Source organism: Cyprinodon variegatus, unplaced genomic scaffold, assembly GCF_000732505.1.
Source record: "Cyprinodon variegatus isolate N-32 unplaced genomic scaffold, C_variegatus-1.0 Scaffold1, whole genome shotgun sequence".
Classification (NCBI taxonomy): domain Eukaryota; kingdom Metazoa; phylum Chordata; class Actinopteri; order Cyprinodontiformes; family Cyprinodontidae; genus Cyprinodon; species Cyprinodon variegatus.
The window spans coordinates 700,412-714,562 of NW_015150454.1; the positions used below are offsets into that span (position 1 = coordinate 700,412).

Sequence of the window (14,151 nt, forward strand, 5' to 3'; positions counted from 1 at the left end):
AAAATAATGGTGAAGGGATGACCTAGTTCTTTCACTGGAAAGCCAATTGTTTGTTTTCATGTTTCTGCTTTGTCATCAACAGTAATGCTTTTCAAATCTGTGCCAGAAAGGCAACAATTGGTCTGGAAGGCCCTGGGCTGACATAATAGGCAGAGAGACCCTGAACAGGGGCCTAGGCTGAGGGGCTATTTTGATGCCAGTCATTGCTTTGCACCGTTCAGTCTAGTATGAGACTGCTAAGGGTGAGCATCCAAGTTTTCTTACATTAAAGGTGCTGAAGGGGGGTCAAGCACTTCAGGGATACCATCAGCCCAGAGGAATCAGGCCAATATGTTCAAGAGCAGTTACCTGCACGAGGTCCGCAAGGAGAAATATGAGCGCTCAGATGTCTTTGATGAAACAGAGGACTCTGAAACCCCTGCAGGTATCTCAGCCATCCAGGGCTGGGAGAGCCTTCAGGAGCTCAATAGCCGCTTTGCCCGGTACATTAACAGGGCCCGAGTGCTTGAGCAGCGTAACGCTGTGTTCCGCAAGCAGCTAGAGACACTGCAGCGGATGGAGGAGACCAGTGGACTGGAGGAGACCTTCACAGAGCAGATTAAAATCAACACTCAGAGAATCAGAGAGCTGAGCTCTGACCATGCCAAACTGGAGCGGGAGCTGAGGGAGGCTTGCCGCATGCTGGATGACTTTACAAACAAGTAAGGAAGCGGACAGATGTCGATTTATGTATCGGTCAAGGGTGGAGCATAATTAAGCAAATTATATCATATTTAGTGGGGAATGTGTGTACTGTGTAAATATACATACATATTTTTATTTTTTAGGGCTCTAAAGCTCCTTACCATCTAGAAGCTTATATGCTGATTATGCCATTATTCGCAGTAACTTTTTAAAAATTCTCCAATATTTTCTGTTGAATCATAATCATTACCAGGAAAAAGATAATCACCATCAGGCAGATAATTTTATCAAGATTTAAAATAGCTTTTTTTTTCTGTTCAGGAGAAAATGCTATTTTTAATTTGGTTAGGTAAATAAATAAAAGACACTAACCTTTTCCAAGAAGAAAAAAAAAAAAAAAAAAAAAAAAACTAAATATAAACTTCTAAAACTCAATCTCAAATAAAGCACTCTTAACAATAGACACTGTATTATCCTCTGCAGCTCAGATTATATGACCAGAAAAAGAATGTTGTCATAAATAAATAAGTTATTCTGTTCAATTTGTAAGCTCAATCTGTTCAGACCCACCAATTAAAGATTATCTAAAATTGTTACTTGGCATTAGTTGATGAAGAAAATTTAAAAATTATATTTCTATTTTGCTTTAACATCTTGACAGAGGCTTGGGTCATTTCCTATCAGAAACAAATTCTTTGTCCGGAGTCTGTCAGGGTAATAAAACCTTTATTGGGCTTAAGTGGTTATTAAAAAGTGCAATACTGGGTTGACATGGAACAGAATAGAATAGAATAGAATAGAATAGAATAGAATAGAATAGAATAGAATAGAAAATTCCTTTATTTTCCCACAATGAGGAAATTGTGGTGTTACGGCAGCAGCAATAGCTTATAGCAGAAGTGGTTACACAAAGTGGACTTTAGAAAACTGTATAAAAATAAAAGTGACAGGATTAAGAAAATAAACATTAAAATACCGTACTGGACCGTGTGTTACTCTATATATGGAGAATAAATAATCAGGGGAATTAACATGCTGTAAATATGTTTTTTTTATATATTCTTTCATAAAGATGCTTAAAAAAACACATTAATTTGTCAAGAGCCACATTTAACCTAGAGAATATAATGCTGTTCTCTTAGTTTTAAACTGATGTTAAGAGAAAAACATCAAAGCAGTACAGTACCTTCACAGTCTTTCCAAGTTTTTCTCTAAAAAAGTTAATGTTATTCCCCTAATTCATTTTCAATAAAGTTTCATACATAAGTACCAAGCGGAACAACCATAATAGTGTGTTTGTGAAAGTAAAATCTGTTGGGCTATATTCTAGCTCCAGGATATCTATTCCCAGAGCTATATTGGTAAAACAGGAAACAAAGAAAAAAAAGAGATATTAAAATGGTAATAAACCATCACCTTTTATCTTTAAAGGAATTTTATTTGAGCAGTCTTAATTTAACTGTTTTATAAATTAAATAGAATTTAGATGAATATTCCTATTTTTTTTTTTTTTAGATACAAAAGTGAATGTGAATACCAAGAGCGTCTGCGTGACACTTTGGAACAGTTAAACAAGGTAATACATCCTATCAAATTGTATAGAAAATATTAAAACAAATGAAATTTTTTGCTAGCGCAAAGTTTAAAATAAGACTGTTAATAGAAGAATGTTGTGGCACAGTATGAATATAGATTCCTCCATCCATCCATCTTCTCCTGCTTATTCCACCATGGTCGATTCATGTTCTTTTTTTCTCATCTTGTTTCTTCTCTCTTTCCTTCTGTTCTCCCATGTCCCCGCAGGAGGCTGACAGTGCTCTGCTAAAGAATCTGGAATATCAAATCCAGTCTCAGTTCCTTCAGGATGACATCAATTCCACTAGAGATAGACATAAGAAGGTCAGTCTTCCTGTTAACCCTCAGCTGTGAATTCATGCAAATGCGATTCGAACTTCACACAATGAGCTTAAAGTAGCATAATTTGATCATGCTGTGCGGTCCACATTTACTGCTGATGAAAAATTACTAATTACAGCACGCTGAATGCTTGAGGTGCCTCCATAGGAGTGCAGTGTGACCTATTTTCAAAAAAATTGAGCTAATAAGATTTGACCAATTGGGAGCAGAGATATGCTCTATACACATGTGTTTTTAATAGAACAATAACCTTTTAGGACCCTTAGCTCACACCATCATAAGGTATAGAAAATAAGAGATCCAAAATAACCTAATCTGCTGTGATACACTAGAATGTGGTAATTTAAATTATATCAAAGGTGTAGAGGAGGATTTTCCATGAATTTTTTAAAAGACCCGCCCACTCCACTTAAAAAAAAAATACACATTCAAAACCCAATACCAGCTTCCGAGAGGAAACGATTATTAAGCGTGTGCAAGAGCATGCACAGGCCCATTTCGCCTGGTTACTTCTCTGTTTAACAGTTACTGTTCCCATAGCTCATACAAGCTTAATGTGCAACAACAGCCGCCCTAACCCCTTAATCTCTCAATCACTATTCAGAGCAGGGACTATATAGTGGACTTTATAGTAAACTCAATTAACTGACCGTTCGGACAGATTCACTGCTTTTTATTCCCCGTTGGTCACATAACTCTGCCTCCACCGTGCGTTGCTTTTTGTTATAATTTAGGGTGGCAACATTGTATGGCGACAGTGGGCACCTGTGACAGCAAATCCCATAATGCTTTGCGAGGAGAGCTCTCAGCGCAAAGCATTCCCAGATATATCCGCCTCCTCTGAGGCCTTTCTTTTCTTCTCATACACTGTGTAGACATTTTTTCTCTCACGATTCTAGGCCATTTTCAAAGAACCGCAGTGAGGCGAGCTTCAATGCCTGAAACTGTAGTTCACCACACATATACGGCTGAAAGTGCGCATGCACAGAAAAAGACTGGGGACAAGCATGTAGGACGGGCAAATGTAAACATCACCAGAATGATTGACAATTAGGAGGCCTATTTATTTGGATGATCCACCCAGAAAAACAAAATTCTCCACTACACCTTTAAGAGACAGGCTTATTTCATATGTTAAACATTACTTGATGTATCACAAAACTCCCTTTGTAATTTTATACTTAAAGTCACAGAAACACATTTAAAGGGATGTGAACCTAAAAATGAATCGCTTTTCTTAACCCCTTAAATCGGTTGCTGGCGCTATCTGTAGCAGTCTTTCAGAGAAAGATAAGAGTCCTGCCCTGGAGATTAAATATTAACTTACCTTTTCAAAATAGATTTAAAAAAAAATGTTAAAACTTAATTGTAGGCAATAAAGCAAATGGTGCTCATACTATTGTTTCTTTGGCCAGTCTTAGTCTCATTTCTTAAATAGGCAAGAGGAACTGTCTTCCTCCTCTTGGGAAATGCATTGTGCACATCCTGGGGGAAGCATCTTGGCTGCATCCCAAACAAAAAAGCATTTAATCTTTTAAAGTATCTAATATTTTTTTTCTTTTTTTTTTTACTTTGTCTACACCTAAGCTCTAGATGATCCCAGGATTGTGTTATAGCAGATAACGTACCATGGTTATAAATAAAATAAAATAAAAACTCATTGCAAATTGCCTTAAAATTACTGAAGGTTTTAACTTCTTGGAATAAAGTTGCTATGACATTGTGTGTAATAAAATTGCGTAAATGATTTAAATAATAAAAGGAAATAATCTGTTAAAAAAAAAACACCCCTATCTGCCCCCAAACTGTTTGTCACATTTAGTTCTCATCATTCTGTAGCATAGCAAGTAGCACATGGAGCACAGAGATGAAGCTGGGAACAATGCCAAAAAAAGGACTTATTCCCACATATTCTAGGTATGCGTCAGTGAGGCGGAAAAAAAGTTGTGAAGTGATTTTGTTTCCTGGGTTTTGAATACAGTTCAAGCACCCAAGACGTCAACTGCTAAGTCAGTCAACAAACTCTTTTCTGGCTTGGTATCCAGTTTTTTTCTATAACCCATGATATTTTGAGTGATTCCCAGGCTACCATGTTAAGATATCAACAATTGTTTTCTCAAAGAGAAATTCCAGACAAGAAGACTGCGGGAAAATCAAATAGAACATTTAAAAGAAAATAATGATTGCTGGTAGTCTTTTGGGATTAACTTTAAATGGCCTCTGATTAGGGAAGCATCCATGCCTCTTCTGTAACTGCTCATCCTTTCAGCGTCATTGGGGCTATGTACAAGCAAGAACCCACCCATGCATGTCGGGACAATACAAATTGCAAAAGGACCCCAGAAAGACTGTACAATATATCCTACATTAAATAATCCATGTGCAATATTTATATCAAAAAGTACTGTAGGATTTGCAATAATAATTGGATATATGTATATAGTCCAAAAGGTATAAACTTTCATTTTCATTATAATGAAAGGCACTTTGATGTGAATGATGTTTTAATCAAAAAATATCCTGTTGTCACATTGCAAGACTTTCTAATATCCTGGGCCCCAGGTTGGTATTGAAGCCTACGACCTTATTGTTTTGTGGTAATATTCCTAACATTAACAAAAGGGATGTAAACAAATAATCAATTTAAGATTAAATAGTAATTAATGGTTTATTAGATTCAAATTGGTTCCATCCAATTTGATCATGTCTGCTTAAGAAATAATTTCTTATAGGGTTGTAGTGTTGAGACCATCAAGAAGAGGGCACTGCAGTCCATTTTTAAGAAGTGCCTGACTGGTATAAGTAATGCTAGAGCAAAGGCATCAGGCATGCATGAAGAGAAACATAAATCTATCTACCATAGAATCTGGTCTGGAATTATTTAATAGTGACAGGAATGTAGCATCTACTCTCTGTGGTTCTTTTTTTAAACACTCAATAAAATTATCAAGTTAACCCCTAAATATGTTCCAATTTAGCCATATTGCATGGCAGAGCAGCATAGAATTCACTGCTGTACCCAGAAGGCAAGGATATGGTGGTGGAAAGTTCTAATAATATAACATCAAGTTATACATTAACATTCCTCTGGGAAAAACATGAACCATCCATTTAGAAGGCTCTCCCAAGAATGATTATTTAACGTATTATTTCCTCAGGGATGACATTTTTTTCATTTTTTAAATCATACCAATGCTACTAATCCTTCTTTCTTAATTGGTGGTCAGGTATGCAGGATTTTATATTTCATATTTAGATTTTTATGGTCAAACCGTCTGTGGTTCCACATCTTAGGGGACAAGACAAATGTAAACAATAAATTTTGTTCACTGCTAACGTAACTTCAAAACTACACTTCCCTCCATCTCATTAGCTAGCAAAAAAGCTTCACTTTAACTTTCTCTATCTTAAAGAATTCATCACCCAATAGAATAGAATACAATAGAATAGAATAGAAAATCCCTTTACTGCCCCACAGTTGTAAAATTGTGAAGAGGAGCCATTATAATGTAGCTTTATTTGAGCAGGTTGTTTTACAGATAATATAAAATGGGAGCATGTGAAAATGCATTTTTACTGACTACAATGCAATTACAATTTTACAGGTTTATACAAAGACAGTGCTTTTAATATGAGATTTAACACCTCTTAAATAGAGGTGAATCTAAATCAGGCACACAGTTATCTCAGTTACTGAGCTCGGACCGGTCTCAGCTCAGTTTTTTAAGGGTAGTGTAAACGGGGTAATACTTCATGCAAAAAACAAAGGAATATCAACACTTTATCCAGTTAATTTTCATTATTCCAATTTATGTGTTGTTTACACTTTTAACCTCAGCAGAAACACATAGGTTAACTCTTTGTCCAGTAACTTACATTTCAACAAACAGTAATATTCAAAAAAATGCACATACCACTTTGTATCTGTATATGATACATAAAATAACACAGTTACTTCAGTATACTGACTAAATAAGTATTGCCTTTTGAGAGCCAAAACAGGTGCTAGGGAAAGATCTGCTTCAGCGTTTGCACCCGTTTGCTTTTTGTGAAGAAGGTTGGTGAGAATCCTGTAGTGAATAAAATGAAAAAAAAAAAAAAAGCAATAGCCATCACAGGCACTCACAGAGGGACATGTACTGAGAAAAAAAAAAAAAAAAAAAAAAAGAAGAAAAAGAAAATGCTCCTTTGTGTCGCAGTAAAAGCTGGAAGCTCCAAAACAAAGGCAAAAAAATGCTGAGCCCTTAGAAAATGTCTAGAATATTACATGCATCATTTGTGTCTTCAAAAGACATCCCTGTTTTCACAATTTCTCTGTTTTTCTGTCCATTGTAGCTGTTTGATAATTAATTAATCCATGACTACAGGGTTCACATAGCATATAAAAGGGCACTGCTGCTTCTGGGTAATGTGGAAACGAATTGGTGGAGTCCTTTTTTATGGGAATATAGCACTCAGGCTGCTGAGTTTTAAAGTACTCCTCAAGATAGAAGTTATACAAGCCAATCTTTTTCTCACTCTAAGGTCGCAATGGTATGAATGATTATATTTAGAAAATCCTTTTTTTTTTCAGCAGAACTACTGGGTTGTATGGCTGAGCTAAAAAAAAAAAGGCTTTTGGCATAATGAAATTCAAGTTTTCAAATCCTCAATAAGGTCTAAGTAGATGCACAATCAGCCTAAAGAAAATTATAAGATTATTTGACTAATTCTTATTGAGTTGAATGACTTCATTGTCCCTTTTTTGTCCACATCTTCATTCACACAGAACCTTGCAGAGATCCAAACCTATGTAAACATTTTGCAACAAATAAATCAGACACTTCCTCTTGTTCCTAATGTGTCAGCTGGCATCTCTGAGGTAAGGTCACTATGTTGTCATCATATGTGTTTGTGTGTGTGCGTGTGTGTGTGTGTGTGTGTGTGTGTGTGTGTGTGTGTGTGTGTGTGTGTGTGTGTGTGCTCTTGCTTGGGTAGGAGGATGGTTGCATGTGTGTCAGCCCTGCCACGTGTAAGCAGCTGATGAGGTTACTAGCTCCTCAGTTAAATTGGTTTCCTGTCCATCCATTTGTCTGTGAGTACTGCAGTAGTGTGAGTGTTTCTCCATGCTCTGTGAGGAAGAACATGCATTGTAAGCATCAAGACACCTGTAAAGATGAGTAATTTTAAAAGTGTCAGGACACATAATTAGGTAAAGGCTGCAGAGAATGACAGTGCATTCTAATTTTCTAGTAATGGTACCACAGTGGCTGCTATTTGAATATCACATATTAGAGATTTATTTGTTTAAATGTTTCTTAGAGGCAGCACTGCTTTCTCATGCAGACATTGTTTAATTGGTTAAGTCTCCATTCGCAATGGGATGAGAGTTACATTTTTCTTTTCTAGTTTACTGCACTTCTGTATTCAAGATTGATACAGCCACCTTAAAAACTCCAATGTGTTTATGACATTTGTAAAGTCCCTCTCCTGTAATGATGACCAATATAAAAATATATACCGGTATATATATATATATATATTTCATCATCATTTGGTAATATGAAAGTTATCTTATTTCTCAGACCACCAAGAGAATAATGTTGTGGCACATATTAACATAGAAGTTGGAAAAAGCTCTGTACATGCAAATTAATTCATTTGTTTTAAACTAGAGTAAAAAGACGACAACCAGCAACCTTTTGTTGGAAATGTTTGAAAATATAAAATTTCCTTGAAATCAGGTCATTTCAATTCTCTCTGGCTAGAGTTAGTCCATCCAGACCAACTGTAGGTCTAGTGGTCTCTGCCATATTCACTTTCTCTTTTTTAATTTTTTCTTCTGAGGAAAGGGGTCACCAAAAAATATTAGAATTTGTCACCTATCTGTTTTTGCATTTCACAGATTTCTTATTCTGTTGCAGTAAATTGCTCTATAGTAATTACTTCTCTAATGTGATCTTAAAACAGTGATTAGCTCGTATCAGGAAGGGGTTTGCATTTTGTCTCTGGAATATCCAGCCTTTAATGTTTAGCCGTTATTGATTTGTGTTAAATGTGTAAAGGAGCAGGAGAAGCTTCTTGCCCAAAGGAAGTTACCAGGGCTGCAGACTCAACTGGAGGAGTACAAGAGCGCCCTCTGTCAGCTGCAAGTTCAAAAGCAACGCCTACAGAGTGAGGTAATACAACCAAGGCAATAGGATATTTTACTGTAACCACAGGTGCTCAATGAGTGAGAAAGCCTCCTGTCGTATAGTTGGGCTCTTTTTTTTTATTTTATATTTAATTAATTTGATTCTCTCACTGATTGTAAGCCAAACACCAGAACTAAAATGTATATTTTGCAGACAAAAGGCCAGAAGGAAAATAGGTACCACAGCTTTCATTTTCAAAAACCTGATTCCAATTGACTTTTTTTTTCTCAAAAAACATAAAAGAAATGTTGCTAAATCTTAAAACAACAGATTAATGTATCAAATAAGTGTTTAACTTTTTGCTAATGTTTCTCAATGTATTTCAGGCTAATTAAAATATTTTAACGGATGCTTTCTTGTTTATTTGGGCAGTTGAAGCTCAAAATTCCATAACGTATTTGTTGGAAATGTAGTGGAAAGGTTTAACATCTTAAATGGGCCCTGATCTTATTCAAGGCAATGTTCACTCTGCTGGCAAACCCAGATCTGATCTTTTTGCCAGTGTTCAACTTATTTCTGACTATATCACGGCAGTCAGAGAAGCCCAATTCCAATACATCTTACAGTTTTATAAAACATCTGTAGGCTGCTTTGATGTCCTAAACTGTTCAAGAGTGATCTGAAAGTGGTCACATTTAATTAGTAGCATGAAAGACCTTCCCAAAAAGGTTTGATTTAAGCAAAACTTGCTGTGTGGACTTAGCCTTAGTTTTTATATTTTTAAAAATTACTCAGTGTCCGCAAGGATCACTCCAGATCGCATTAATGTGACTTTTGTAAATGATCCCATACTTCACATTTTTCTAATTTGATGTTTAAGATATTTTTAAAATAGATATTTATCAAACATATGTAAGCATCCCTGCAGGTGTCACATATTTATCCTTTCTTTAAATTAGTACTTATCTGAACTGTTGTTATTGTATTAATCATTAGTTTACTACTTATATGCGTAAAATAATTATTATGACAGAACTAAGAAGTTTTGAACTGTTAATCTTAATAATGTTGTTAATTTATGTGAATACATTATCTATGAATGCTTTATCTTCTCAGACTGCAATGCTGGAGCAAACCATAAAAAGCACGCAGGAGAATTATGATGATGAGATCCAGGGATACAATGAGAAAATTGAATCCCTGCGGAAGGAGATTGAGGAAGCAGAGAAATCACTGGAAAAGTACACTAGTGAATGTCGTCACCTAGCCATGTATCAGACTTCTCTAGAGAATGAGCTGGAGCGATACAAGAGGATCATTGAGAATGAGGATAACAGGTAGGCCAGTTTCTTTTGACTTCAAGAACACAAAAATAAAAATTCCTAAACAAATAAATGAATAAAAGCAGTTGCCTCATCACAGATTTCTTCAGTTGAATTTTAAGTGGTAGTATTGTATTGATCCGAGATCACTTTACAACTTCAAAACCTTAATAATCAAATTTATGTATACCAGAAAATGTCTGGTCATCAGTTAAAAACCCTTAACTCAAATGTGATTTGGTTATTCAGCACTTATTTGAACACTGATTGATACAAGTAGATGTTGTTGACTTTAAACTTGAGATTTTTGCTCACAAATCATCCAGTGCAAAATTCATGTCAAGTTGCTGCAATCAAATTAAAACAACGAACATAATTAGACAAAAAATCACATACTGTTCAAGGTAATTATATGTATTACTGAATGATGATGTATCCACCAGCAGATGGCGCTGTGACATAAGAGATATTTTTCTATTCCACATTGCATTTTTTATTATTTATTTTTATATTTTCTTTCTTTTTTTTTGAGCTCTTTGCTCTTTTTTATTTTAAGAAATGTCAGATATTGATTTCTCAGAATGGGAAAACCTTTGATTAAATTGCTGTTGTCTGGCTAATGCTGCCAATGTGGCCATTGGTGCCTTGTCTTCTTTTCTTTTTCCAACCTGCAGGTTGAATTCTGCCATAATTGGCACTCCCATTACCCTGTTTACCACTAATTATCGCTACACTCACACACCCAGCGCATCCAGCAGGGGGAGAGGTAAGGACATTATCAACATATCACAGATGTTTTTTTGTTGTTGTTTATTAAGGTCATTCTGAAATGTATGGTCGGCTGCCATGATATAGACTAGAAAATACTATACAAAATTAGGCATACAAAGGGAGCTTCTTTGAATGATTATCAGTCAATGAGGTCCATCCACTTGACTTGTTTTCATTTGTGCTTAGATATCACCCAGGCTATCCAAGATATTACAAACATGAAGCCCAGACAGAAGGTTCTGGCTAAAAAGGTTTTGAAGAAGAAAGAGCTGACCCCAAAAGATGTCATAGAAAGTGGGCAGGAGGAGAGAAATGTTGGAGAGGGTGAAGATGAAGAATCTAAGGAGGTCTCATTTGGGGAAGTGCATGAGGATAAGGTAAAAGAAGAAGAGAAGAGGCTTGTGTTCACTGGAGTGTCTCCACAGGATGTCCCAGATGGAGCTCAGATAAGCAAAGCCTTTGACACTCTTTGCAATATTGTCAGAGACAGAATGAGAAAGTACAAGAGGCCTGAGCCAATCGCTGATTTCTACACCAAAGGTCGCTATGTCCTTGTTACTGGCGATGGCAGCTACTTGGATCCTTGCTTCTATACCTCCACTCCTTCAGCTGGCCGCATCTTTGTCACTATCAGAGATGGAATGATGTATCCTTATGAGCCTCACGGACGCAGAACACCCTCTCCTCCACCCTCTCTGCCCATGGTAGACCCCAGGCCTCCTAGTCCCACCCTGCCCCCTAATCATGGAGAAGATAACATCAGTGGAAAAGCTAAAGATGGAGGAGGAAAGGGTAAATTCAATAACGGAGAGCCCTCCTCAAAAGACCCAAACCCATTGTCTCCACCATCTGACCCAAACCCCCAAGATCCCACCCCTGGGAACAACAGGTCCAAAAAAAATGGAGATAACAAAGGTCCAACTCCAAAGCCTGCACCTCGTGGTACTAGCACTTCTAGTTCAGGTTCCAGCACCACCAGTTCTGGAAGCTACACCCCAGACACCATGAGCTATGAAAAGGTGGAGGTATTGGAGTCTGTGGAAAAGTTCTCGAATGATCGCAAAGTCAGAGGTTATGAGGAAACATCCATGGTGGTGGAGACCATGATTGAAAAGTCTAGCAAGAAGAAACACTGAAACAATCCATCAATTTCTTTCTAATACAAATGATCAAGGTCCTTAAATGAAAGTTTATAAAAGTTAATCAGATAAACTAAATGTAATACAATTTAGCAGTCTCTTTAGGAGACCTATTCTGCATGAATACTAAAGTCCTGATATCCCACTTGCATGCATCCATTTTCTTGAAGTCTCTGCTCCTGGGTTCTGAATGCTCTTAACCTGTGCTTGACTTGCACCCATTAGATACATCATTTATTGTCTGAAAACTTTGGACTAGAATAACAGCTCTTTGCCACCTAAAAAGAAAAAAGTGAATGATTAAAACAAAAAAAAAGTAAAAAAGTTGTGCCACCCTTACATTTTTTCTTGTAACTCCAGTTTTTTCCATTTTAGGTCAATTGTTTAATTGGATTCCACTTACTGCCCTCAGCATCATTTTGCTGTGCATTATTTGTTTTGGTATATATTGATATATATAATAAAATAATTAAACCTAAACACAAGTTTTGCTCTTCTCCTTTCAAGATAAATGAAACAATTCCAGAAAACACTCCTTTGAACAAAAGTAAAATCACAGGTTAGAAGGTAAAAGATGTCAAACAATGGGCAATGCAAATTTTCTCCTTTTCCTTTCTTATGAAGAATAAGCCTTATTTTTGTTTTTTAGTAAGTAATTCTAAAGGGCCTCACCTGGGCTTACTAATTAGTAACTGGATTAAGGTTTTGTTTTACATTTGTCAAATTAGCATTAATAATGTACAGAAGTGTAGAGTTAGAAGAAACCCTAGCCCAGGGATGCCCAAAGTCGGTCCTCGAGAGCCACTGCCCTGCAGGTTTTATAGGTTTCTCTGCTTCAACACAGCTGATTCTGATGATGGCAGCTCAGCAAAAGCCTGTTATTTATCCATTAACAAAAATCAGCTGTGCTGGAGCAGAGAAACCTCTGAATGACTGACTTTGGGCATTCCATTTAACCACTTTTCTCCAAAATCTGTTAAGATAATTGATTCATAATATCATGTGACTATACCTAAGGAAAGGAAAGCAGGTTACACTAGACAGCTGCTCTCCTCACATGGAGAGCTTTGTCACTTTCAGCGGGCACATCATAATAGATTAGCTCTGCTTTGTTTAATACAAAAAAGCTAATGTCTGGCTGACAGGGGGACTCAATTATTCACAGTGGGTCTAAGGTAGGCTTTCTACTTGCCTATAAAATAATCATCCTATTTTGGCAGGTAAATGTTGCATCCTGTATTGCACCAATAATAGATACAATTGATCCTGCTTTTTCAAGACACTGTCACACACACATACACACACACACACATTACCACACCCATACACACACACACACACACACACACACACACACACACACACACACACACACACACATCAACATAAAATTAAAACAAAAATAAATAAATCACAACTACAGAAGTTGGTTAAAATTTCCAAGATGAATCTAAGCAGGACCTGCATCTGTTGCTGTAACAGTTTGCCAGACATGCACAACTGCACTGCTCTGTGTCACCTGTGTTACAACCAATACTTCCTCACATCCTCTGAAAGAATCACTTGTGATAAAACAGATTGGAGTCTAAAGGAGCAAATCCCTGTTGGAAAAGCATCAGTGGCGATGAGTATGTGGAAAATTATAAATATCTGGCTGTCTGCAAGTGTTGACAGTGGCATAAAGTGGACAGTAAACACCTGCCATCTAAAGAAAGAAACAGAGACGCAGATAAACACAAAATCACAAGCATCAGACTATTTTGTGATGGAATATTATAATATTTTAATTATTTTGGTTGTTGATGTGGGGTTTGTTATTGTTTAAATCTAAGTGTATTGACAATTAAAGAGTTAATCCATGCTAACTGACTATAAGAAAAAGATCATGTAAACAAACATTTTAAAGTGTATTTTCAACTTTTTTTTTTTCAAAACTTTTTTTTGGTAGCTTTATGTATTGAGTTTTTAATTATCTAATGGATTATGGGAATTTGCTGGATGTTCCATAGCTTTCATAGAACAGGGGTCCGCTTCATGAAATAGGTTTACTGAAAACTTTAAGTTGTCCAAACCTAAAAACAAGAAAACTGACTTTTCCGGTTGTCAAAGAGAGTTTCCTCAACTTCTGTTTCAATCACTGTAGTCACATTCTCCCCAGAGCTAACCTGGTCAGTAGCAGGTTTTCTTCAGTGAACTCAGAGTGTC

At 36.4% G+C, this 14,151-nt stretch overlaps 1 protein-coding gene across 1 annotated transcript; it reads left to right on the forward strand.

Moving 5' to 3' along the window:
* The first annotated feature begins 235 nt into the window (after positions 1-235).
* bfsp1 (beaded filament structural protein 1) lies at positions 236-11,975 on the forward strand. The gene is made up of 8 exons (XM_015386639.1): positions 236-701; positions 2,200-2,260; positions 2,488-2,583; positions 7,370-7,462; positions 8,646-8,759; positions 9,831-10,051; positions 10,711-10,802; positions 10,994-11,975. Exons 1-8 carry the CDS (start codon positions 331-333, stop codon positions 11,941-11,943), a joined length of 1,998 nt encoding a protein of 665 aa, XP_015242125.1. The 5' UTR covers positions 236-330; the 3' UTR covers positions 11,944-11,975.
* The last annotated feature ends 2,176 nt before the right edge of the window (positions 11,976-14,151 follow it).

Excerpts from the sequence above, each read along its gene's own strand:
- bfsp1 (XM_015386639.1), top strand. The coding sequence starts at position 331 with ATGTTCAAGAGCAGTTACCTGCACGAGGTCCGCAAGGAGAAATATGAG. Across the intron at positions 2,261-2,487 it reads CTTTGGAACAGTTAAACAAG|GAGGCTGACAGTGCTCTGCT; the intron begins GTAATACATCCT and ends ATGTCCCCGCAG. Across the intron at positions 7,463-8,645 it reads TGTCAGCTGGCATCTCTGAG|GAGCAGGAGAAGCTTCTTGC; the intron begins GTAAGGTCACTA and ends AAATGTGTAAAG.